This window comes from Echeneis naucrates, chromosome 9, assembly GCF_900963305.1.
Source record: "Echeneis naucrates chromosome 9, fEcheNa1.1, whole genome shotgun sequence".
Lineage (NCBI taxonomy): Eukaryota > Metazoa > Chordata > Actinopteri > Carangiformes > Echeneidae > Echeneis > Echeneis naucrates.
Window position 1 is genome coordinate 8,948,343 of NC_042519.1, and position 27,308 is coordinate 8,975,650.

The 27,308-nt window shown below is 42.4% G+C and overlaps 2 protein-coding genes across 2 annotated transcripts in view; one reads left to right on the forward strand and one right to left on the reverse strand.

Moving 5' to 3' along the window:
• Nucleotides 1-293: 293 nt before the first annotated feature.
• On the forward strand, nt 294-11,200 carry acsl2 (acyl-CoA synthetase long chain family member 2). The gene is made up of 20 exons (XM_029510822.1): nt 294-396; nt 4,615-4,865; nt 4,969-5,083; nt 5,292-5,356; nt 5,435-5,536; nt 5,990-6,089; nt 7,008-7,186; nt 7,301-7,333; nt 7,539-7,590; nt 7,747-7,820; nt 8,142-8,219; nt 8,302-8,436; nt 8,537-8,671; nt 9,069-9,237; nt 9,321-9,409; nt 9,488-9,604; nt 9,686-9,829; nt 9,927-10,028; nt 10,130-10,201; nt 10,288-11,200. Exons 2-20 carry the CDS (start codon nt 4,617-4,619, stop codon nt 10,426-10,428), a joined length of 2,151 nt encoding a protein of 716 aa, XP_029366682.1. The 5' UTR covers nt 294-396; nt 4,615-4,616; the 3' UTR covers nt 10,429-11,200.
• bin3 (bridging integrator 3) overlaps nt 11,100-27,308 on the reverse strand; it is a 28,309-nt gene continuing 12,100 nt past the window's right edge. The window contains exons 4-9 of the mRNA XM_029510823.1: nt 27,218-27,279; nt 25,470-25,606; nt 21,084-21,124; nt 16,307-16,448; nt 15,154-15,288; nt 11,100-12,861 (exon numbers count right to left, since the gene is read on the reverse strand). Of these exons, the coding sequence (XP_029366683.1) occupies nt 12,715-12,861; nt 15,154-15,288; nt 16,307-16,448; nt 21,084-21,124; nt 25,470-25,606; nt 27,218-27,279 (664 nt within the window). The 3' untranslated portion in view covers nt 11,100-12,714. The remainder of the gene's footprint in view (nt 12,862-15,153; nt 15,289-16,306; nt 16,449-21,083; nt 21,125-25,469; nt 25,607-27,217; nt 27,280-27,308) is intronic.

Below are 27,308 nucleotides of genomic sequence, written 5' to 3' on the forward strand. Positions count from 1 at the left end.
AAGATTTCATGCATGGTTCATAATTCCGATAAATTGTTGAATTGCTGAAATAGAGCCAAAAGGTTCTGCTTATTAAATGTATAATTTCAGAATCAGTTTTGTTCTGTTTTTGTCCCCTTCGTGATTGCCATCTCTGGCTCTTGTGCTTGAAAAACCATATATATGATAATATTGGAATAAATTCATACTTATCTGTGGTTAAAGATAAAAAACCAAGTTAACCATTACCGTTTCATCCTCTCACGAGCCTAAAGAAAAGACAGCCCTTTTATTTTGAAAGTGTTCAGAGGAAATGCTTATCTCCAGCTTGAAGTGTGGACAGATTTTGATGGAGCTGTTGATGAAGTTGTAACTTAGAAGCAAACTCTGTGGAAAAATTGGCGACGAAGAGCTGAGGTGAGTGTGTGTTTGGTTCGTCAGTGGTTTTCTGCCTCCTCTCCTCCGGAGCTTCTGTCTGACCCCAGAGGAGGAGAAGTTCAGCCGCCGAGCTGACTTTGTCTGAGAACTACACTGAGGGAGGCTCGGCCATGTAATCAACTGCTGCATGGAGCCTTCAGTGATCCCAGATTATTGCAAAAATGAAAAGCACGTTATTTATTTATTCACATACTTTCTTTGCAACTTGTCTTTGTTCGACTGAAGCTTCAACTCACGTTTTCCGCCTGGCGCTACTTCAAATTGCTTTATTATGCGCAGACTTTGGCTTTCAGAAATATTTTTGTTAAGCTAATGGAAAGGACTAGTGCATGGTTGTGTGTGATTGGCAGTGTTGTGGAATTTGGTCCCACATCCATGCTGGGACTTTGTGTCCGAGATGTTTTTGGTTCCTTGTAACATGTCTGAAGCTGGTCACCTGGCCGGATGCCAGCCGCCCGGCATCTTCTGTGTCAGACAGTGACAGGATGGTATGGCAGCTCAGACAGGTGTGCACAGCTGTGCACAGCTGGAACATCTGCCCCCCCAGCACAAAAAAAAAAAAACCAAAACCACTCACTGGCTCAGAACTGAACTATGAGGTTTGGTGCCAGAAAAGCTTCTTTGTCTTTGAACAATTATGTTTGGACTTGATTGTGCTAGCGTGAAACTGAAAACCTGATTTGAGGGGTGAAAAAAAAAGAAGCACAAGAGAGCAATTGTCTAACCAGATCCAAACTGGTTACAGGTGAATTCGACACCCTGGCTGACTCAGGATGGGCTTGTGCAAAGTGAAGGTGTTTTCTCCACGCAAGTCTTTCTCATCCATTGTTCATATCCTTCCTTCTCAACAAGGAAAACGTCATTGTGACCAAGTGTGTGTCTGTGTTCTTCACGCTTCATTGGGGAATCACAGCCGGAAAACACCCCTGAATCTCATTCTTTCTCCTTTTCTGCCCCCTCGCCCCCCCCCGCCACCCCCACACACACACACCCGACCCCCACCGCCTGGCCAGCCTCACGTGTCCTCCCTGCAGCTCTCTCCTCATCTCCCCTGGATCGGACCATTCACTACTCTGGGCACATGGCATGTGTTCAAAGTTCATTGCTACTGGTGCTGCTGTTGATGGTGTGGTTACAAAACGCCGTCACCCCCCTCCCATTACACCTCCTGTAGTTTTCTGGGTCAGGGGGAAGCATTCCCCACCATCACTCCCATCAACACAGAGGCCCTGTGGTCTACTGTACAGAGCTTCTTCTCAGTCAGCCACATAGTCTGTGACGGATGTTTGAGTTGTGGAAAAACGATAATATATGTATGTGCACACGCACACACATACACACACACCCAGTCAAAAGTGTGGATACACTTTCTCATTCAAATGAATAGGAAAGTGTATGCAAACTTTTGACTGGTAGTGTGTGTATATGTAACAAATATATGTAGTTTCTTATAGGGAGCAACACTAATGTCAGTCTTTTTCTGTCTTCATGTGGAAAGCTTTTTTAAACTTTATATTTCCATCGATTAAAGTAGCCTTTATTGTCCTTTCAGACAACGGTTCTGGTTCTTTGTTCTTACTGTACCAAAAATAATTTCTTTTATTAACAGTCCCTATTTGAATATAGTCATTAAAAAAAAGGTCCTATAAAGAAAAAAGTCCTATAAAGAAAAAATTCCTTGCCCAAGTCCTTGATGATTTCTCCACCTGTGGCATTTCTCAATATGCGACGTTCCCTAAGTACAGTACACAAAAAAAGGTTGGGATTTCGTCTGTCCTGAAACCAGTTTTTGGTTTCTCTATGTTTGTATTTCTCATGTTGTGTTTCTATTTTGTTTTTTTCTTTTTTAATCACACACACACACACACACAAATTGTGGGTCTGAGTATCCTCTGTGCTCTCGTGCTCTGTTTCTGCTTGTCAGTGGCAGTAAATGTGCACAGACATGCACACTGCCCCAGGCAAACTCTTACATGCCTACCATCCCCCTGTGGACCTGCATTCTGCTGTTTATGGCTTTTTCCACTCACTCTAGAGCAGCAACAGTTATTTTCATATTTGCATTGTTCGCAGCAGACATAAATAAATTGAACCTTCTCCATCTGATGCTGCATGAACACTATCGTGTGCATCCTGCCACTCTCTTCCGCGTTCACATAATCAGGTGAACTGTTGGGAAGTTCAGGTTTCTGGGATTGGACTGGCCCAAGGGATTCGTTTCCTCTCAGTAAATTTTCGCGTGTGCCATTTTCTTTCGTCTCACTTCTTCTAGAGAGTAAAAACTTGGAGCACAATGATCTCTGTCTGGGCTTTGACAATAGGCATTATGAATGGGGGTGAGAGAGGAAGGGAGCAGTGGGGAGGGGCAGAAGGGGCTACCGGAAGCTCTCCTTGCTGTGAACTGTCATTTATTTGCATGTGTCACATTTCATAGAGCTTTCTTTTCAATTTATTTACTGAGTGAAAGCACTCAAGGGATCACCAGGTGAGAAGAGGCAGCTGAGCAGCTTCAATTCACATAAATTGATGCTTAAAGTAGATTATAAATTGTCTGAAGACAAGTGTGGCATCATTTGTGTCTTGTGCGGGGAAGGGAGGTAGCTGAGGAGCAGGCTGGCTGAAGAAGAGGGAGGGGTATGATATCACTCTTTATCCCCTCTCCTATTGGGTACTGGGGGAGAAAGTGGGTGAGAGGTTGAGGGGTGTTGGGGAGGGGAATGGATGTTGGAAGGAGTGAGGTGAATTCCTCGCCTGGTGGAAGATGAAGGGGCTTGTAATGCGCACTTTTAGGGAGAAGTGAACTTTAACAGTTTGCATGTGGGCAAACACTGTCAGGATTTGTTTCCTGAGTCGACATAAATCAAAAATTGCTTTTCCCCTTCCCGTGTGTTCCTCTTTCATTCATTTTAAAGTCTTGGCAGGGGGATTGTGGGGGTGGACTTAGCAGGTCCTCCCCCTCTGCCTATCTCACCACCAGTCCCTCGCTACTGTACGTACCCCCGAGTCTGATGAAAGAGTGGCCCAACATGCCTTAGAGTAACCCCAGTGCCTGTTTCTGTTAAGCCAATCATTATTACTTCCTGGTGTCTCTCCACTCCACCCACCAGCCTCCCCCGAACCGCTCAGGCCTTTTCTTCTCCTCCTCTGTCCCCGTGTGCGGCACCAAGCCTGTGATCCAGTGTGATTCAGTCCTTTAACCAAACTCTTCAGTCTGGGATTTTACACTTTCACAAGTGGAATAGAGTTTTTATTCATGTTTTTCTGTTTGCTTCGTTGTATTCTGTATGTTTAAAGCTAAATCACTGGAAACCTTTAGTGATTTATTTTTTTTGTTTTTTGTTTTTTTCCCCCCAGTGCTGGTTCAATAGGAAACAAATCAATTCTTTTATACAGTTTTGGTGAGTTTATTTTATTGAATAGAAAATTCCGAAATAATGAATGACAATTGAATAATTTGCAATGAAATCAAATGAAATATCTTTTCTTTTTCATTGCTTTCTTAATGCATTCAATGGGAGTTGCTTTTTGGTATTGGTGAAAACTGAATGTTTATATATACATATGTCATACATATATATGATGCTGAAAGTCAAGTAATGAATTAGCTGCCTGACAGAAAATTAGCTGGCAACAGTTTTGATCAACTAGTCATTTATCAAGAAAAATGAAAGTTGGAACATTTGCTGGTTTCAGCTTCTAAAATATGAGATTTTACCGTTCAGTGCATTGAGTGGAGAAAACAATAAAATGAGAACATGTTTCCTTGGGCCCTGGGCATTTTTTCTTGTACTATTTTGACTTTTCACAGACTAAACATTTAATAGACCAACTGAGAGAAGAACCAGCAGATGAGTCAGTGTTAAAAGGATAGATTGATATGAGTTTTTATCAACATTGTGAGTTTCTTGAAAGGCAATAGCACCAAAGTGCCTTACGAGAAAATAAATAGTGGATGATAAAAGTAATAAGTCAGGGAAACATTGTCCACATCGAATAAGAAGATTAAAAAATGCCTCAGGAAGAAAAAATGTATTTTTAAAAAGGTACTTGACCACTGAATCTTCTGTCTTCTACACCTTTATAATTGTTTTGCCTCCTGAAGGAGATGCTGCACAGAGAAACCGTGTCATTTCCCTCTGTTTCATTGCTTTTTTTTTTAACCCCCCCCCCCCCCCCCCCCCCCCCCCCGTCTCTCAGTTATGCATTTCCAGGAGTGGTTACGGTCACTTCGCACCAGCGCGGGTCTCAAAGGGTCTGAATCTGAGGACTTGTGGAGTCTTCTGCCGTCTCTGCCTCTGTCCTCCTTCTCCCTGTCCTCCCTGTCTCTGTCGCCGTCCTCTCTGCTGGGTTTAGGAGCCTTGGCCTCCCTCACTGCGTACTGGCTGGTGACCCGTCCTCGACCCATGCGTCCTCCCTGCGATCTACAAGCCCAGTCTGTGGCCGTAAATGTGAGTGGATCCTGGTCTCTGTTGGTGCTGTTGTCTTTAGATCTTGCCCGCATCATTATGGATAGGGCGTTTTTAAGGTGTTTGACTACGGGGCTTGTCGTAGGGAGATCCCAGCTGCAGGCGATCAGCTCTTCTCAAAGATGACTCACTGCTGGAGTTTTACTATGATGACACCAAGACAGCCTACGACATGTTCCAGAGAGGCCTGAGGATCTCAGGTAATCTGATCATGCCTGGCACCTTACCCAACACATTCCATTCTACGTGTAATCGAAACCGGCATTTAGAGGGACTCAGTGCCACAGCAAAAAATAAATATATCTACAAACCAAAGTGTGCCTTCAGTAAAAATGAAAATGCCACAGACATGTCCTCAATTGTACATATGTATGTGCTGAAGTGATGCTGCTGTCTTGTGCCTTTCAGGAAGTGGTCCATGTCTTGGCTTCAGGAAGCCGGGCCAGCCTTATCAGTGGATCTCCTATGCCGAGGTCTGATATAGTTTCATCTTTTGATCCTCCTGTTGATGAGATTGTCCGTTGTGTGACTCTGAGTCTCTGATCCTACAGGTAGCGGAGCAGGCCCAGGTGCTGGGCTCTGGGCTCTTGGCTAAAGGCTGCCAGCCGAATCCACAGCAGTTTGTTGGGATATTTGCACAAAACAGACCAGAGGTATGAACTCATCCCACACTGGTGAGAAACAATGAGATTTTGAGATCTTGTGTATGGTCTAGATTGTTGATCTTCCAACACTGCTCTAATTCAAAATGATTTCTCCCCTGAGTAGGACTTATATATTCACTCACACACATGTCCATAGAGGGTCAGGATTAATTATCATATAGCCAGGCTCCCCGGAATCTAGGACTTTTAATATTAAAATGTGATTTTTGTTTGTCTTCGTCCCAGACGTGTGTTTGCCTCCTTTCGTGCTGATGATGAAAGTGGGTCTCCAGCGCAGCTAGTGCTGGAACATGTCTCAGTTTTATGAATATGATTGTGTAAATATGAAATGCATGTAATATCACCTATGATATTTAGACAACTGATTCAAAAAGTACTCAGGAGTGAGGGAAGTTTTGAAACGCCTAACAGTGCTGCTCTGTCTCCCTCTGCTGCCGACAGTGGATCATCTCAGAGCTGGCATGCTACACTTACTCCATGGCAGTGGTGCCTCTGTATGACACTCTGGGGCTGGAGGCCATGGTCCACATACTCAACCTGGGTGAGGAAAAGCCTGCACACGGAAATACATCAATACACCATAAATGAGATGTTATTGTTATTCAAGGGATTAGTTCACCACAAAATGTCAAGATAGCCATCGTTGGTGTTTCTGCCAGCCTCCTATATCAAATCTGATTTGATTGAAATAATACAGGATGACCTTTCTTTCCCTTATGAAGACTTGTATATGTTATGTTATATATGATCTGAGAAACTATAGGAGATTAGGTCATGTATGTATTATGATGAAAACAGCAGTTGAAGGAGAACTCAGACTCTTTACTTAAGGTCAAGTATTTGTAAAAACCCTGAAAGTAAAGGTAGTTGCACGATTTCACAATCTTACTTGAATAAAAGTACAGATGTGTTATTATCAGTTTATTTGAAGAATAAACATTAGGTTTGCTGGTACTACAGGAAAAAAACTATGTGTATTCTTTTCTTTGATGCCTAATCTTTTTCTTTCCTTATTTCACATATTTTGGTCTCAAAGACCAGAGAGGCAATAATTTTTTTATTGGTTGCAAAATTTTACAGACCATTGGTTTGATCTTCAACAAATACTGGAACTCACAAGCTCATTACATATTTTTAATTTAAGCTTATAGAGTAATAAATAATTGCAGTTTCAATTGTTAGATAAACAGCATCTGAACATGGGAGAACTAAAGCAGCAGAAAATAGCCACATGAGTGTGATTCCTGTGTGAATGTCCTCACTTACTTTATGTAATTACTGTATTATATCTTTTTTTCGTATTTCATTAGTGGAGAGATAGTAGTAGAAGGTATTCCTCAATATGCGGGCCTATATATTATTGGCCTTCCATGGTGCTGTCTCTGCATCTGTTGTGGGATTTCACAGTAAACAGTGAAACTAAAGTTTAGACCATCTGTGTGTCGTGGTGCATTGTTAGCGGAGATCTCGCTGGTGATCTGTGACCGCGAGGAGAAGGCAGCGTCTCTGTTGGAGAACAAGGAGAAAGGCGTGACTCCCAAGCTGTCCTGCCTGGTCCTCTTCAATGACTTCAGCGAGGCCTTTGTAGAGAGGGCGAAGAGCAGCGAGGTGGAGGTTCTGAAACTGGAGCAGCTCATGGTGAGCCGGGTGGAAGGACTAAATCCCTATAATGCAGACTCATTTCAATTTCTCCCTTTAATCAATGCTGATATGTAAATTAACATGAATGACTCATCTTTGTCCACGTCGTAGGACCTGGGAAGGCAGAACCTCAAAGATCCTGTGGTGAGTTTATCGTCTCTTAGCTGCTGTGTCACCGCATCAAACTGGTTCAAGTAAATACCTAATCCCCCTCTAAATGCTAGGTTGGCAGTTTATTGTTGCTCCTGTCCCATAAGATGTCATTAACACTCACTCGTAAACAGGACTTAAATTAAGAGTGGAGGAAGCCCGTTGTCATATTCTCATATTTTATTGCTGCCTGCTGTAGCCGCCCCAGCCCCAGGATCTGGCCGTGGTTTGCTTCACAAGTGGAACCACAGGTATCGTCTGATCTCATAAGTCTCCCCATAATTATCCTTCACTCACATCATTTGATAAGTGTCCTTCAGTGCCCACTAGCAACCTCTCATTGTGGCACCGCTTTAGTTTCCTTTGCTGTGCAGAGCACTGCAATAATGTCTTGTTTATTTATCCAGGGAAGCCCAAGGGAGCCATGATCACCCACGGCAACATCGCCTCCAACACTTCCTCTGTCATTAAGATCCTGGAGGTCTGTCTACACTTCCACCTCCTTGTCTAATTGAGAACAGCCTCATAGCTTCCATCACTTCCCATCTGCTTGTGTCTCTGTATCTCAAAGCTGCCCCTCTCCCTGCTGTGTCTAATGGTATGATTAATTGGGTGTTTGATTGCCCCTGTCGCTGCAAGGTACTTTAACTAATTGCCCCAGTATAAAGATTCAGCTATCTTAACTGCTGTTGAAAAAGCCATACAACATGTTTGATTGCTTGCGAGGCTTCAGCGTATGCTGCTGCCTGAACTTTATATCTCCCTGGTGCTTTGCTCATTTTTATGTCTCGTTTCCTTCCAGGGTTCATTTGTGATCCAGCAAGAGGATGTGTCGATCTCGTACCTGCCACTTGCCCACATGTTTGAGAGGATGATTCAGGTAGATGATTTGCTCAGATGTTTCCCTTTTGATCGTTGTGTGTTTATGTGTAAATCCCAAATTAAGACCATTTCTGCCACAGGTCTCCATGTTCTGCCACGGGGCCAGAGTAGGATTCTACCAAGGGGACATTTCTCTTCTCATGGACGACATAAAAACTCTAAAACCCACCTTCTTTCCTGTTGTGCCTCGATTGCTCAACCGCATTTACGACAAGGTTAGCAAATACACATATATAAACTTGTGCATGTTGGCCAGAGGGTCACGTTTTAAAACTTGTTTTATGTTGATGTCCATTGTGTCTGATTTCCCCAAAGATCCTGGGCTCTGTGACATCTCCGTTGCGACGGGCTTTACTTCACTATGCTGTGAGGAGAAAGCAGGCAGAGCTCAGTAGTGGGGTTGTGCGCAACAACAGCCTGTGGGACAAACTGGTGTTCAACAGGATTCAGGTTAGTAGCTACTCCGGACTCCATTTTATTTTTGTTGTCAGCTTTTCTCTTTTCTTTTTCTGTTCTTCCAGGACTTTATTATTTATGTTTGGTAGTACTTAACACCATGCTACCGGCAGCCTTTCAAACAGAGAACAAATTTGTACCCAAACTTCACAAGAGAAGCACAACTATTCCAGTAATGAGTGCCAAATTCACACAGAGCATATTGGCCCTGTGGGAGTGTATTGGAGAAGTGTGCACACAGGCAATCAAGAGCTGAAAGATTCTGGCTCGGTATCGTCAATGCAGATGGGAAATAGGACCAAGGTTGAAAATGGTTAGAATGGAAATTAGCACAATATGATAGTGTTTGAGCTATTTTACACAAATGTTGTTTGTACTTCTTTTGTTTCAGGCCAGTTTAGGAGGCAATCTGCGGTTTGCTCTGACGGCTTCGGCACCCATCTCCCCCACAGTGCTGTCCTTCCTTCGAGCCACTCTGGGCTGTCTGATATTTGAGGGGTATGGTCAGACGGAGTGCACTGCGGGCTGCACCTTCTCCATGCCGGGCGACTGGAGCGCAGGTAAGACATTGTCACCTTCTCTGTTGCTTGTGCCTTTGTGTCTATGTCGGTCACGCTTGGCGTCGTGTTTGTGCATCTGTCAGGTCACGTTGGCGCTCCTTTACCCTGTGCCATGGTGAAGCTGGTCGACATTCCTGACATGAAATACTATGCTAACAACGGAGAGGGAGAGGTGAGTCTGATCACATGATCATATTATTCATATTCCCAGTCTATGTGCTGCCTGCTGACAGTTTTTCTCTGCACTTAGATCTGCATCCGTGGCCCCAGTGTGTTCAGAGGCTACTTGAGGGACCCAGAAAGGACGGCTGAGGCCCTGGACAGCGATGGCTGGCTGCACAGTGGGGATGTTGGCCAGTGGCTTCCAGTGGGTGGCCTGTGTAATATGTGTATAAATATATTCACATATTTCCTGTTACCAAACATTTTGTCATTTTTGCTCTGCCAGAATGGGACACTACGCATCATTGACAGGAAGAAGCACATCTTCAAGTTGTCCCAGGGAGAGTACATTGCCCCGGAAAAGATCGAAAATGTCCTCATGCGTTGTGTTCCTGTGCTCCAGGTGTTTGTGCATGGAGATAGCTTACAGGTACCAAGCTATTGTGACCTGATTCCTATTCATTCTATCATTGCACCAAACATTTGTGGAGGTGCCTGTTTAAAGATGTGATTTTCTTTGTTACCAGTCTTACCTCATAGGCATAGTTGTGCCTGACCCTGAGGTGTTCGTGGACTGGGCTAAAGAACAAGGCTTTGTGGGGTCTTACGAGGAGCTGTGCCAGAATCCAGTATGAAAAAGCTCTCAATTTTGAAACAGCCCTTTAAAATGATTGCTTGAACCTCCTCTATGGATTCTAAACAATGTGCCTGGTCACCTGTCTTCCATCAGGATGTAAAGAAAGCAGTATTAGAGGACATGAAAGCCGTGGGGAAGGAGGCGGGCTTGAAATCCTTTGAACAAGTGAGCAATTTTTACAGACCTGCAAGCGACTAACCTCCCGACGTGGACTCTAATGGCGGCTTTATCATGTGCTCTGCTCCTTTCAGGTCAAGGACCTTTACTTGCATCCAGAGACGTTCAGTGTCGCCAACGGCCTCCTCACACCCACCCTGAAGAGCAGGCGCGCCGACATCCGCAGAGCCTTTCAGGAACAGATATCAAGCATGTACAGCAAAACAGGCATTTAAAAGACTCTACTCAGTAATTCACACACAGCACCCGAGGGTTACTGATGTACAATAAGAGCGGAAAACAAAGACGAGCAACCCTGAGGGTAGATCTTGAATTAACATCCATCAGTGCCTCATCTAAAACATACAGGTGGATATTTTTACGAATAATGGTATTTTGCTTCAAAGAAGTTTTAATTTGCATCCACCATGTCCTGCAAAGTCTTGCACTTAAATGTATTAACTTTTCACATGAATAACACAGAATGGGACCAAACCATTTTATTCTTCACACTGTTCTTGTCACAAACTCAACGTTGAAAGTCGTGGGGAGACTTTGCTGTGATATAAATTATTGTGTAGCTGTAGAGGAGAAGAATCACAGAAGCTATTAGGGAGCAACCTGCACAAACAGTAACATTTGATTTTTACACTGCTCCATTCTTTTCCCAAGCAAGGATCTTCGAAGGGACACTGAACTTGTATTAGTTGTAGGTTTTTGTTTTAAGGTCAGAACATCATCGTGATGTAAACTTTTCATAAACATTTTTGATTCCGATGGTCTTGTTTCTGTGACTGGTTTTGGAGGATTTGCTAAACCGGTTTGATCATGTAATCCTTCAGCTGAAGTTAAACCATTTCCACTAATGAGGACATCAGCCAGCAATGAACTATGTAAAGAAACCAGCTGTATTGTAAATACTGCTTTTATTGATATTTGTTGGCAGGACACTACTGACTAATTCCAGTAAAGCAAAACTGAAAAGAAATAAAGATTAGTAACTCCAAAGTCTTTTTGTGATTAAATTACAGCATGTTTGGCTTCCTGCTGGGCAAAAATATGGAATGGATAAGCAAATGATTGTAGACACTATTTCTACTGTCACTGTTCATTTATTTCATGATTACCTACACATTAAGGCGACAGCTGAAAACAGTCTCTTAACAGATACTGGAATTAATATATTTTTTAAAACTTAAAAAACAAACAAACCCAACCCTATGTTAAAGTAGTCATTTGGTTAAAAAAAAAAAAAAAAAATCAACTTCTACAACTTAGACTGACTTGGAAAACCTCTTCATTAATACACCTTTTTACTTGTAAGTCTAGCAGTTACACACAACATGACACAAAGAAGAAACCTTTACAGTCTAAGCTGGACTGTTGAAGAATAAATAGTCAACTTACTGGAAAGATGCCTCAGAAAAAATCCACTAGTGTGTTATGAGAGCAAGTAGTGTGTATGTCACCATATAGCCTCATTAACTATAGCATGATAACCATACTGAGGCTGTCCCTGATGATAAGGTGGAAACAAAGGAGTGCAATGACAGTATGATTTGGTCCAAAAACAAGAAAAGCCAAAAACTGTTGGCTTCCAACCCTGGTGTAAAGGGAACAGAGAAAGGGCTTTCTCGTGAGTGCCAACAATGTGTGAGGCTCTTTGCTAAGAGACGAACTGAAGCGCCAACAATAGAACAAAGGATGGATGGTGCAACTTAAAGGAAACCATGTGTCATGATCAGTATTCCCCACTAGAGGGAGCTCAAGCCTTTGTTTTGGACAGCGGTTTGATTATAATGGCAGCTAGTTCTAACCAATGCTGCTGCACAGGCACAATCTCACTTCACACAATTAAGTTGATAGGTTACATCTGCAGACAGGACAATCGAGGCACAAAATGCACAGGTGATGTTTGCAGCAGAATAATTTCCCATCAAAGACCCTCACACACCATGGCACAGAGCTAAACTTAACCAACAAAGGCCAAATACAGAAATATTTTTTTTGCAGATAACCTCCAGTATCTTACATAACATTCACTCTGCAGTGTTTGTGATTTCAAAGTTGGGCAATAAAAACTCTGTTTCACAGTTTGTTGGAAACAAAGTTGAAATGACAGACAAAACATTTCCTTGCTTGTTTCCTACATTAGAAACAAAATGCTTATAAGACATCTCTGAAACCAAGAAGTGTAACCCCGTTAATTAGTTCTGACAAGAGCTGTTTGATTCCTTCACAAAAAAAATAAATAAATAAAAAATTGGCTTATAATGTTGCACTTGGCTGATGGCTTTGTTAATGTGGCATTTTAGCTGCAGAGTTGCAGAGTTTTTGTACTCAGAATAAAACATGGGAGTGTAGTGCAAAAGGAAGGGGGGTGATGAGGCCACAAGGAAACAAACCGATAATCAGGTTAAGGCCATCGCTGTCCGTTTGAACTGTGCGGAGGAGCCTGAAAAGAGTGCAATCCATTCAGAGAGGCATGAAAGGAGCCCTTCCCCGTTTTCGGTTTTCCTCCCTCAGTCGTCGGCGACAATGGACAAAGCACGCAACTCGCTGAGCTTGGCCTCAGTCTCTCTCTCTCTTTGCTCATCAGTCAGCCCTGCCTGGTCAATCTGGTCCGTTAGCTCACTGAAGATCTTGTACATTTCAGTGAAATACATCACCTAAAGGGTAGGAGAAAAGAGAAAAACCTGTAATTGCAGAAAAAGTCCTGTGCCCTCTGAGGTAAAGATGTGGTCAACCCACAGACCCTTTCTTAGATGCCTGTCAGGAAAAACTCAGAATTTATGCCCAGAACTCTGTTCCACTTGTACAATCTAACCTTGGTTTTAAGTCAGAAGCTGCTGGTCTCATACCTCTTCAACCCTGCTAATGAGAACTGATTCGAGAGGAGAAGAGAGAGCTCTCAGATATCAAACAACTCCGACAAAGCCCCAAAAACCCAGAACTTCAGTGGGTAGTGACCCTGCTTTTCTCTCCCAATCTGAACAAGAGATAGAGGGTGTTCACTGAAGGCTTTTTTGACACTTCCCACCCCTGCTTCTCCCCCTTAGTTCATGAGTCAGGCTCCCTAGAGAGTTGCTTTGATGATTAATAGACTTTAATCACATTACAAGACTCAAGAAGAGTAGGCAGAAAAAAAAAGTACTGGGAAATACAACCCCTTGAAACCCACACACACATCTCAATATTTATTCACATAGTGATGCAGACAATACAATGCTCTTAATGGGGCATCACTGGCTTCTCAGAAATTCCATGTGTATCCTATTGTAGGCTGAAACTGCCAAGACCAAACAAGGTACCAGTGGGAGAGATACTTTTGCTGTAGGTCACGGCAGAATAAGGGCTAGGTCAAGTCTGACATAAAATAAAAGTCAGGCATCTTTCATAGAAATAACATTTATCTTGCTGTAATCAACAGATTTGATGCTGACAGCCAAAAGTTTTTTAAAATCCCATCTGAGTTCTCAGACTGAAAGACCTTTGTATGTTTATACCAATATTTGCCACCTAAGCCACATGAGTGGGCCATAAGTATTGGGTTACTGTGGTTTGTGGAGGTAAAGCGGATATATTTATTTAATTTTTTTTTTTTTTTTTTTTTTTTTTTTTAACTAAGTGGTTTGTTGAGATGGCCATCGGAAATGTTCATATGACCAGTGATGATAATGTACAACAGATCGGTGTCTGGGTGCCTTCTGTAGCAAAGACACACTACTATTCTAATTAGTTGACTCACCACAAGGAATAAACGCAGCCTCACACAACTGTGACCACCTACAATACAAAAAAGAGCCTTTGGGTACAGCAGAGCTATAATTTACATGATTCTGTCTAAGCATTTTAACATACCATAGTCCCAGCTGCTCAATGTTTATACAGAGGTTACACTTAAACTACAAAAATAAGTAAGTCCAGAAAGTCTTTAATGAATGCAATCACTGTGTTGGGAGACAAAGAGAATCAACTGGAAAAAAACAGACAAAGAAAGTAATATTGAAAGTGTTTGTTAAAATGAACACACGCAGCGGAGATTTCAGAATAGAGGGGGGAAAATATCAAGACAATGTCTCAATTCATCAACATCTGTACAGGTGGACCAGTCGGCCATTGACAGTCACTGGACAGGATTTATGGTCACGGAGCTGAAGGCTCACAACAAAGGCAGTCTTTGTGCCTTTTCCTGCTGCCGCTGGGAGAGAAGGGAGTGGAGGATGAAACCGATCACATGCAGCAAGGCTGGGGATGAGGTCCACTGGTCCGCTGACCACCCACGTGTGGTTGTGTGTATGTGTGTAAACGTGTAAATACTCATTCATGTGCATGAACAACATGAATAAAGATGATTTAGATGGAATGAAATAGCTAGCGTGAGTAACAGGAACTCATTCAACACACCAAGTCAGGTAAAGGGTAAAATATAATGTAACCTCAAAATTATGATCTGATTTTAGATTTGTGGAATTAGTTGCAACTGATTTCTTTTGTTTGCTAATTTTAAGATCAAAGAAAATCATAAAACTTCAATAACTGCCATTAAGTCTGGACTAATCTAGTTTACTAATTACAAGTATGCCAGTGGCTGCCCCAAGGAGGAAATGACATGACCAGTCAGGTCTGGGGTGGGGGAGGGGGACATGGTGGCGCTCACTTGAGACACCCAGCTGTTTTAAGAGTGGCTTCAGGTTAGAAGAAGGCCTGCAGGGCAGCAGTGGAGCCAGACTGATGAGGTGTGCCTTGGCTAAACACAGTAGTGTGGGCCTTCATTGGGCGTTAATCACATTAGGACAGCATGGAAGGAGACAGACTACAGGATTATACACTCCCTACCATCAGACACTTTACCCACTGCTTAACCAAGGCTCACAGGGAGAAACAGCACACTTTGGTTTGGATGTGTGCATGCATGTGTGAGCGCCTCTTTGTGTTGCGGGGCGGTGGGGGTCACTAACCTGTGCTCGGATGAGCGCCTCAAAGCTGGGCTGAAAGTAGTCAATGCGGCTGTGGTAGAACTTGGGCATCTCATCCAGCAGCTGCTTGTTTTTGACCTCGAAGTCTTCCCTAACAGGCCGGAGCTCCTCTCTTGCCTGTAGTGAAGAGGAAAGAGAGAAAACAAAAGAACAGGCCACCAGTGGTCACTATTCAGTTTTGACTTCACAGGTCACCCCCCTCTTCCACTCATGTTAGCTCCTTTGATAATTTGCACTACACATTTTTCCACAAGGTCCAAGTCTGAGAGAAACAAGTTTCAAATAAATTCAGCACTGAGCCGTCATTAGTGTCCCTTTTCTTATTGTTCAAGGATATTTTCCTAATTCCCATGAAGAAGCAGTGCAAAAAAAGGCTGTAATCACGACAACAGTGAGGAGGAGTGGGTAATGTGGGCAGACTTGGCTGTGAGTGGACTCCAGCACCACTGATCTGTGTGTGAATGTATTAGTGGGTAGTCTACTGTAGGCATATAGTTATGGACTGCACAATGACTATGTGTGAGAGGGTGAGAATTTTTATTAAGGGGAAGGAGGGAGTTGCTATATTCAAACTGTAACATATTGTTTATCTGCTGCATAATGGTGGGGTCCCTTCACCTTAGTTTTCTTTACAGATTCCAGTTAAAATGGCATACGAGTGTTTTGTGAGGATCATTACTTTAAGTGCACTGAGAGTCAAAGGGCAGGGATGGAGGGGCCTCTTCAAGGCTTTGTTCCCCTGACAGTGCTTTTCTCATTGTGTGTGGGTGGCTCACCATGTGAGGATGTGTTAGAGGCAATAGCATAGGCAACACTGCAGCGCTATCTGTGAATGTGTGCGCATGTGTGTCTACAATTCTCAATTACGTGCCTGTATATGTGCAGCACTGCCTTTTTGAAAAGACACTACTTGAGAGCCTGGTTGCTTGCGTGGGTGAAGGAGTGCACATGTACAGTATGCATGTGCTCAACTATTTTTGTTCATATCCAGTCAGCATTTGTCTTTTTCAACTTATTGTGCTCAATTCACAATACATGCAACGTGTAAGAGTAAGTGAACTTTGCTCCTCTGCAGATAGAGGGAGCATTCAAGTGGACTGGCACGTGCTTTGATCCAAGCTTTAAAACACAGTACCTGATGTAGTTTGACCATGGTGGGCCCGGTTCTTTCTTTCTCTTCATACTTCTCCACTTTGGACTGCAGCCGTTTGTAGTCCTGCAGTGCCTGTTCCCGACGTTTCACTGCCATGTTGAGGCTGGGAAAGACACCACTGTACCTGCAAGACAGGTAAAGACAACCTTAGACATCTATGATACAAACAAGAGGACAGCAAACAGGGAACGAACACACAAAAACACATACACAGGCACGCAGCATGTATGCAAACACAAAATGCCAGGACGTTCTCACCAGGGAGCTCAACTGAAAATCAAAGAAGCCAAAATTACTGAAATCAATAAAATAGCTTTTCTTGATCTACAAAATTTGTAGGAATGCATTCTGCATTGCATCCAATCTTAATAGAAGTCATTATGAATTAATAAACCCCTCTCCTCAATATCTTATTGTAGAGGTACTCTCAAACCCCAGAGGACAGCTCTGCATTAAGCTTCCTCTAATCTATTATCTAATTACTGTAGTTCAAAATGGCATGAAACAATTCATTTTGTGACAATTATCATATTCCAAATGAAAATATATTCTTGCAACGAGAATCCTAGTCTTCAGCACTAAAAATAGGAAAACATTCATCTGTAACTTAGCAACAGGAGTCTGAGCCTCATCCTGGGACTTGTTGCACTGGTTTTGTGGCTGCGTTTAACGGGAAGCAGGAATACTGCAATATTGTAAATATTCAACCTAATAACATTCAATAAAAAACATAAAAATTTAAGTTAACATAGCAACATCTGTATCTTTATGTACATTATTTTCTCCATCTCAGGCAGGTTTTGTTTTTGTTTTTTTTTTTTTCAAAATTTTCATGTACTCTTGTTTTAAAAGACAATTAATATTACAACTAATATTACAGAAGAGTGACTCCAGCAATTAGCAAAGCAAGACTATAAATAATGAAGAAATTTTGGCCTAATTTTGGCCTTGATGAGATGTAAACATAAACCAATGGCAGTGTTCTTAAAAAGTATGCCACAAGGTTATCTACACAGGTGTCTGTAAAATGTGAGTCAGTAATAAAAGCAAATGTAATGAAGAGTCAGATCTAGCTTCTTTTTTTTTTTTTTTTGAATGACTCATTTAAAGCATTTCATCAAGCATGTAGGCACACTACTACAATAGTTTTAATGTGCATCTCTGTCTATAGAGTTATTAGCCACAAAATGTGTGGGCTTCATGGTTTACATCTCTCTCCATGCCCATCTGTGCCCTGCTCCCTGAAGCAGACGAGGGAGCTACTGAGAACCTTTTGACTGATTGTGAAATTATATATTTACGGCTATGTCTGCCTTGTGCACCTTGGTGGTGGTGGAGGTGGCGGTGTTGTGGGGGGGGGGTTGTAAAATGAACTGAAATGAGGTTCAGTCTTAGACAAGCAGGGCTTGTTTCTGACAGGAAGTTAAGCAAGGAGTGGTCTTGTAGCGTTTGAGTGACATCACGGAGCTCAACTCAGCCCAGCCCCACAGCCCACGCTCTGCCGCTATTTATAAAATACCACTTTGGCCCAGTTTATGGCAGGGGTGGATGCTGATCCTCAAGTCTACTATCTGCTCCAGTGTACACATACTTGGAAGTGCCAAGGGATTATGTAACTGCCCCTAGGCATGACTGCTCTCCAGCACAATCCTATTGGTTGATGACAACACAGCAGCAAGCCAACTTTCAGACGACAGAGTGGCTGATCACACTCTCACCTGCATAATTCACCTGACACAACGATGCAATTTCCACATGATGCACAACACTGCCAGAAACTGCCATGTTTCACCACACTGAGCAACTTAAGGGCCACTGCTCTCCTGGCACGGAAGAAAGAGGAAGAGCTAGACACAAAGCCAATTGCTTGTTAACTCATTCCTGTCCTTTCCATGCTGGATACCGATGTCTCACTGTTACATTCAGGGATCTTCTCTGTCCAGAAGTTACAGTGACACAGCTGTGTCATTTTCTCCCACGCAACAATGTGCAGCAGAATATTACCATGGTTGAAGGTGACATCCATTGTAATTTTATTTTGGTCTATAACTGTCCAGGCACTGGACATTTCCCTCGATGTCCTGACCTTGGCTGGACAACTACCAGCCAGTCGGCTAGATCTGAATTTGCGGTCAGCCTCGCCTGAATGAGGTCTTATGCTGGTTGAGGCCTGTACAGAGGCCAAGGGCACACCACTGTCCATGTGACAGGTCAGGGTGTGGTAAACAGGCTGAATGGAAATAGCATCTGGACAAGAGAGTGTGTTTATGAGCAGCTGCCAATCCACAGACAAGCCAGTCTGACCCATCAGCCAAGCCCAAGTCTGGTCTAGACACCCTCAGTCTGGGAGGCTGGCTGTTCCTCTTGACTATCACAGACACATAAGCCACTACTGCAAAACACACAGGGCAAACCACTAAAAATATAGGAAAGGGAATTGTTTATGTGCAAATAACCACCTCCAATGTGTCACAGGCTGAGATGAAAACTTAAGAGTGTCAGACAAGTTTACATCATGTGGCAAGTCTTCAGTTCAAATATGCTACCACCTCTGGTATAAATGGTTTAAGAGCAATGAACCTTGGGAAAGTGTGTGCTCCAGTGACGTACATGCCAAGCCTCCTTTGTCTCAGCAGAAGGAGTTGGATCTGCTGTAACTTGCCTGTTTTTTTTTTTTTTTTTTTTTTTTTTTTGATAAAAACTCAGACAAGAGCCTGGATACACAATGAACAAGATAAGATGGGAAAACCTCACAGCAAACCTCCTGGCTAAAAGGAATCATTAAATTTACAAATTTAACAACAACTTCAATCACTACTCCCACCCCAAAGTTGCACCGAACACCACAGCTAAGGCAAAATACAACTGTCAGCTCCAAGCTTCATAACCTTCTACAGGTCACATGGTCTTCCTCTGATCGAGAGAGGTGAAGGTAGTCTGTCCAGTCAGAGCAGAACCCAGGGCAGAGGTCTCAAAACAGGCTTGACTTCTGTCTCACCCAAAAGAGCAATGAAGCAGAAAGGGCTAGGTTAGGAGGCCCAGATAACACAAATTCCACATTGCCCACGCACTCCCCTCCCCACACATAAACACAAGTGATGTCACTCTGTAACCCCACTGAGTGGATGAGAGAGAGAGAGAGAGAGAGAAAAAGATAGGGGGGAGAGAGATGGGGGGTCTGCCTCTTTTTCATGTGTTTACAGTGCATTTTACTACACTAAGAATTAAGGATAGGTGCCAAAATTTTAAACCCACAAGCACACACATACACACACATACCATTCAAGGTCTTCCATTAACATTAACATTAACGTTCTTTCTCTAATTTTCTTTAGAGTGACACAAGATCACCAATAGAGTATTTTGAGACTAAGTAAATAAAAAATATTCATTAGCGAAGGACTAATGGAATCTTAATGGAAGCTTTAAAGTACAGTAGCTTTTGTATTTCAGTTTTCTATACAAGACATTTACAAACTAATAACTAATAGTGCTGTATTTTTAAGGAGGGGGAAAGTTAATGATGAGGTCAGTTTAGCTTGGCTTTAAAATCATTTATGAACTTACTTCCTCTGCTCTATTTTTGAATCATGTAAATGCCTAAGTTTATGGTCTAAAATACCATCTTTGTGAGACTGTGCCCTCTCCAAAATCCAGGCTGCTGTTTGTGTATCCCCATGTAGGTTTGTGTGAGAGCATGCACTGTCCTGAGACAGTTCTCCTCCTCAGCCAATCCACGGCTCAGGGCCCAGGAAGCTGGGCCCTCTGCCATATTCTGAGCCTGCCCACACGTCCGCCTGCCGCCCACCAGGAAGAGGAAATTAGAACCATTCCATCCTGTCATTGCTCCACCACCAGAGCACACGAGGAAGAGAGGTCTTAACACACACTCACAGACACAAACACTGACACAACCTTTTCATGTGTTAGAGGAATCTCTTCACAATGGTTACTTTATAAAAAAAGAAGGGGGAAAAAAAAAGAATACGTTTATGGGTGAGAAAGTTCAACATAAACTTATTAGTAGAAACATATGCAGTTGTCTTTTACAAAGCATATGCTGAATCTCCTGGGAGGAGCCGAGTGGAGGAAGCAAAACCTTAACAAGCGCTCCGGAAGAGGAGTGGGATAGTCCAGCCACTCCCTTCAGTACCTCTGCTTTGCATGTACATGTGCATGTGCATGCTGTGTATGTCTGTGTGTTGGATGTGTGTTAGAAAAAGTAAGGGTTGAGGAATGGAATAGCACTCATTGCCTGCTCAAATGGGGGCGAGTATTAGGAATGAGAAGCAAATAAACTTTCTTCCAGACACCACCACCGCTCACTCCACAGTTCACTTTTACAATCTGTATTACTACACTGCAGGCCTTCCTGTGGTCATGCACTGCAGCTGTATTTTCCAACCTATGAGTTTCAAGAGCAAAGGAAAGTCAAATTATAAAAATGATACAGGTTACTGAACTTGGTCTAGCCATATTTATTTACCACATCAGGATCATTAAGCCTCAAAATTGAACTACATTGCTTAATACTTACTTACTTACTTACTGCTTAATCCAATACTTTCCTGAATTTTGCTATGCTTTTAAATTCACTTTAAGGTCCTCTGTGAATATTTCAAACTTTCTTTGAGAGCAAACAAAACTTACCGGCAGTTATTGGACTTTGGGTAGAGAAACTATTTGAAGCCAACTTTGAAAATACAGTAGCAACAAAAAAATTACAATTAGAGTATAGGAATTAAAAATGAACACTTACTTTTTCAGGGGGTCAATAACGGTCTTCTGTATCTGGTTGACCTGTAATAAAAAGAACAAATGTTAATGAAAGCAAGCTGCCCCTGAATATCAAGGAATTAACATTATCATTTGGTATTCACTGTCAAATTGAGTTACATCAAAATTAAACTCAGAGCAAAACAGCTTCTACATCTCTCGCTCATTAGCTGCAAAGTAATGCCACAGCACAAACATCAACAATTGTGTTTATTTCAAACAGAGCACTCAAGAAAAAAGGGGAGGGGGGTTTGCAAAGAAACTTTCATGACGTTGACTCTTTTATTGTACACAAGCCCTGAGGAGAAACCCCTGAATATTCATTGAGCTCACAATACAAAAGCATGGAACTGTCAGGGGACGGACATGAAAGCAAAGCCCAACTGATTTCAAATCCTGTGGAGGGTGGGCTGCCTTACAAGATGAAAGTTCTTTGCAAACAAACATTTTAACAATAACAGTTTATATTTTCTTGCATTCTCCTTCTGGTTGCCAGAGCTGACAGGGGAGGGAATGAGGGGAAGGGGGTGTTAAATGGAGGTAAATGAACATCTCATCTTGAGGCCTCCAGCCCCAGCACCAGGTCTCATTGACAGAAGTTGGCACACAATTAATAAAGTTTCCAGGGTCATTTACATTGCAGATTCAAAATGAATTCTAATACTAGATCTCCTAGCATAACAGAACACAAAGTTAACCAGGCAATCGAGTCAAGTGAAGAGTAAATGCTAAGAGCAGCAAAGAAGAATTTGAAGCAGGGAGATGTGAAGTGACAGCTGCATGAGAACAGTGAGCAGCTCCCCTAATCATATGTTCACTTACTATTGGAAGGACAGTCAATCATACAACAAGGAACAACAAGGAAGCAAGATCGCAGCTGTGCTTTGTAAAAATGCCCTGACCATCTCTGAGAACATACAGCAACACTCACTGCTTCACACGGGCACATTTCCAAGTACAAAATGGTTGATTGTGGTTTGAGGGAAAGAGAGAACCAATAACAAATAAGTACATGGGAATTCACATTTTCTTTGTTTTACATATTCACACCACCACCACCCCCCCCCCCCCTTCCACGGCTGGAGCGCTGCTGCTTCTAAGGTGAGAGCATGCAGCGAGGAGGGAGAACAACAGCGGCATATTTGCTTAAGCATGCTGGTGCCCTCTACCCTCTGCCCCTTCCCACAGAGAGAGAGGGGGGGCTATTCCTTGGAGGCCCTGCAGAGCCTGAGGCTGGTGCTCAAGCAGCAGTCTCCATCAGTGAGTCACGGGGCAGAGGCCATCCCGGCACACAGGCCTCCCAAAAATATACACAGATCGCAGAGGAAATCAATATCCCTCCAAACGGAGCATCCTCTACAGTGCTGCCGCCATCTACACTGGGGCTCAGCTTCGACAGCAGTGTGCCGGCGGGGCTGTGCGCCCTCCTCAGCCCCAGAAATAAACACACAGACCTGGGCCACTGCTGCCTTCATTATCGCTGCACGTTTTATCTGCTGGCTCTCTCACTTGTGAGCCCTGCGGCAGAACATCTCGTCTCAACATGGAGAAGAGCAAAGGGTGGATGCTTTTGTGTCTGTTTTGCTGGAGCAATAGGGTTTGCTGTTGGTGCCGTCAGAATCAACAGTCGGCTTGAAGGGAGAAGCTCGAGAAGTGTTCGAGTGAGCGGTGCTGGATTTTAAACACCTTGCAAACCTGAGGTGATATTTCACATAGTAGACTGACCAAAAAGTGCTCACACACTATTTTGCTGTGAGCTCACTTGTAGCCATTCTGGAAAAGAAGCCACACAGCTAAGCCCAACCCTGGGTCTGAGCACTGTGTTTGAGCAAGGATTTTTATTTAGTAAGACTGAAAGAAGTGCAGAGAAAATAAGGTGTGAACTAACTGTCAAAATCCACTCTGGATCAAAGTGTGTTAAAAAAATATCCATGTCAATAAAGTTGGTGACTGTTGTCCTCCACGAGTAAGAAACTGTGCTGGGATCAAAGTGCCAGGCTGAATCACTGTCAAGCACTTCACAGTCACAGAGCCAAACAGGAAAACTACACACCATGGAGCCAGGAAATGACTCCACTGTTATACACTATATAAACAAAGTTGAACCTGCTACAAGAGATGTGAGAATACAAAATTGCAGTCAAATAAGGGATGAGCCGATTTACTGAGGAGATCCTCAGGTGAGACAACAACTTTACTAAGGAAGAAAAGGAGAACACTTTGATGATGGGAACCAGCCTTCAAAGTAAGGTCTTCAAATTACATGGGAAAAGGCTGGATTTTGATTAACCAATATTTCCAGTGCCAGCCAAATCTGCATAAACAAGGTTTTTTTTCAGTTATGAAATGGGGGGGGGGGGAAAGATAATTTCACATTGTTAAACCTGAAGAATGTAAAACTTGATCTATCCTAAAAGGAGTCAAACTGGCAGAAGTGCTTGCCTGGGCACCGGACCAAACCAAGTCCTGGAACATACACACCCGGGGTCACAAACCCACACGCTCAGTCCAACCCACATTCTACTTTGTCTGGTCACTCAAAATGGCTCCTGTAAAATCTGATGAGTTGTGAGCAAAGTCAGCCTGAAACATTGATGTGATAAAAATGAAGAGGAAAGGACAGAAAAAAAAAGTAGAGCGTTAGTCCTTGACAGGGCATTATGCCTAAAATACAATTATAGTATTCAACGTCCTTTGTGATTTTTAGATTTAATCACACTACTACCCATACTACTTAGTTTGACAACATGTTTATTTAAAAAGAGGATTTGAAGCCACTCTAGGGGTATAGGTTATATCATTGCTTCACTTGCTGTATTGCTGCTTCACTCACATGCAGTGCAAAAAGGTTGTGCTTTGATTTTCTCTTGAGAAAAAAGTCAAGTGCATGAGGCTTGACAGAACATATAAATAAACTCTTCTCACTCTAATATGGCCATATCCAAATGATGGCCATTTTTGAGATGCTACACCAAATTCTACTATGGAATATGGAACTGAATCTATTAATTTTACAAAAGGATTCATTTTCTCCACCTTGTTTGATTGTTTTTGAGAAAAAGGTTATGGAATCATTTCAGTTCACAACAACATGTGAAAAGAGAGAGGAATATTTTGAGGCAACAAATGTGAAAAGCCTAGAACACCTAACAGCAACAGGGCAATGAGTCAAGAAAACACAGATGGAAAAAAGTCAATCGGTATATGCCTTAGTGTTATCTCCTGTGTTCTCTCCTGTATTTTTTCCCTCTTTAAAATCTACCCTTCACAGCATATTGCCTTGAGGATGCACACATGCGGTGCCACTATGATTCACATTATAACTACCTGTGGCAATGATTCTAATCAAAAACTGGAGTCCACCCGGCAAATAATCTGAAGAGGCCTGACAGTCAAAGAAGAAATCTTCACAAAAACTATGAGAACATGGGCAAGAGTATGCTGTAGTGGTTACAGTTGTGTGAAGAAATAACCTGATATCTATGGTTGCCCCTTAGGAAAAAATACAAGGGTGAAAAGCACAAAGATAACAAGAAACACTCCAAATGAGCAAATACTCAAAATATCGAAAAAGTCACAACAACATAGGTGAAGGATGTGATAACACATGTTTTATAGATGGCAATGGCAGCTTAAGCCTGCCTATCAGGCCGCCAGTCAGTCTGTTGGCGTGGTCTGAAACTTTGGCAATTCCCTGCTTCCTCCTTCATCAAGTGTTACTAACAGAAATGTGTTGCTCCAGGCAAGATTTGAGACGTGTTGGAAGTATTATAAATTCAAGATGATTGCAGCTGCTCTTCTTAATGAAGAGGGAAAAAGCATTTCCCATTTTGATGCAAACTTTCAAGTTTCAATATTGGAGAAAGTCATGGATGTGTAAAAAAGAAAAAGAAGAAGAAGAAGAAGAAAAAAAAAGAAACTAACTCAAGACAAATGTTTGTTTCAAAAGGAATTGTAAGGATTACAATAGACTGATCCACTACACAAGCTGTGAATAGTTACCTCTGTGGATTTTGTGATAGGAAATAGGCCTTTCCATTGTATGAGTTATTTTAGACAGCAGTGAGTCACAAATGCATCAGTTTTCACAGCTGATAACCAGTAGCTTGAGCTTATAGAGGATGATGCCACAGATGCTTTTGAAAAGCAGCAGAAGGAAAGACATACGGACAGTTTTTAGTGCACAGGCTGCACAATATTGACAAATAGGAAAACATGCATTTTCAACAAAACTCATCTAATCTTCTACTTTGTATGTCTCAGGAGAGACATTTCCTCTTATACCAAGCTAATACCAATAACAAGTGTGAGGACAACAATGTAGAGAAAGAGTGTGCTAGTAGTGTGAAAGGCTAGGAATGAGTCTGACCTTCTCCTGGTTGAAGGAGTCCATCCTTTTCATGGCTGTATCTAAAGCTGTCATGGACTCCAGGAAAGTCTGGTCCTGGTCACACAGTGGGTTACTAAGCAGGTCTGCAGAGATCTTCACTGCTGCTTTGGACATGGCTGCGAAAAAAAAAAAAAAAAAAAAATCACACATGCACAACTCTGTTAGGACTTGAATAACTTTCTGGAAAGACTCGTGCACTAGAGCCCATTTAAATGTTACAAAAAATGTCCTCATCTACATGTTCTAATCTATTTAAAAAACAGACTAACATGTTGTGGATTACACTCAGGTTTTAAGCATTTCATTAGTATGTCTGTTTGTATGTGGTAGGGTCTAGAGGGTTTTTGGTGAAGATATAAACCAAAGCAGAATGGCACATTGCTGCCCCCCATGTAAAAATCTGTATGGGTGGTGGGGCTGCCTGCCGTGAGCACCAAATATTCACCAGTGGACCAATGTGCAATGTTTCTACACTGACAGTACCAATTATTGTTAAACTGCACACACTCACACACTTTGTTTAGACACAGAGCATATAACAGATTATGTTTTCACTGTCAAAATAAATGAGCTATAGAGGAGAGGCTCTGGGGAAAATGGGCTTCATGGAGATCTGAAAAACACAGTAGTGTCTTTTCAGACTCCCTTGAGATTCTCTCAAGACTCATTTTCAACTAATCAGTTATTGATGCATTGAATTCCTGCATCTCTTTTTTGATAAGTAGCAAATTGCTTAATTTGACCTCACTTGAAATTACAGACACAGGTTGATTACAAGGTTATGGAAACCAGGAGGTCACCTGAGGGCAGGAATTTTATTATTTGTAATGTTAGTGTACAAAATACTAACACTTATGTCCTTTGTAGTCACCTGGACTTGAAGAAAGATGAACACATTCTGAGCATGAAAAGCAGTTATCTACCTGCCTACCTGCCACCTCTTTACTTCGCCTAATTGAAATCGTAAACAGAAGCAGCCCTAGAAAGATATTTTCGTCTCTTACCAGCTAATTGTGAGTGAGTTCAATAGACTTTTGCATATCACCACTATTGACTCAATAAATGGTGGCTGATATATAAAGCAGTATATTAAACGTAGTGCTGACATGCAGAGTAGGTCCAGTTTTTTGTTTGGTTACAGTTTGTGAAGACGGGACCTGTGTGACAGATGGAATCCATTAACGATAATGAGGGCCTGACAGCTATGACACTTTGATGATGCAGACATCCATATTCCAGAGCACAAAGGAGAGGAAATGAGGAAGCCTCTCGCTCCTCCACCCCCACAACTGACTACTTACCACAGGCCATGTCTACTGCTACTTCCTAAATACACAACTCCAAAACCAACAAATAAGCAAATAAAAAGTAAGTAAACATGGCTTTTGTGGCCAACAAATGCATGTTTAAATCTAGGCAGAGATTTCAGACAATCAAGCCCTTGCTGAATACTGCAAAAAAAAAAGTTACACTCAGAAATCTAAAACGCACACAGACACACACACTATGATAACCTAGAAAAACATAAAAAAAAGAAGATTAAGGCGTAGGCTTACAGTCTTTCGTCTCATTTGTCAATCGTCTCATTTCGGAGCACATGCACCACTAAACAAACCAGAACAACTACATGCTTTTCTGGCCTTGAAAAAAAAAAAACCCCAAACATCAAGTATGCTGGTGAGAAGTGGAGATCAATGGCACACCAGGCGGTTGGTGGCAGAACACACCTAAATCAGCCTCAGTGCTTTTCTTCATGTCCTTGTGAAGCTTTTTTGTCTGATCCTCCAGCCTGGAGCACAAAAGAAGAGTGATTATCAG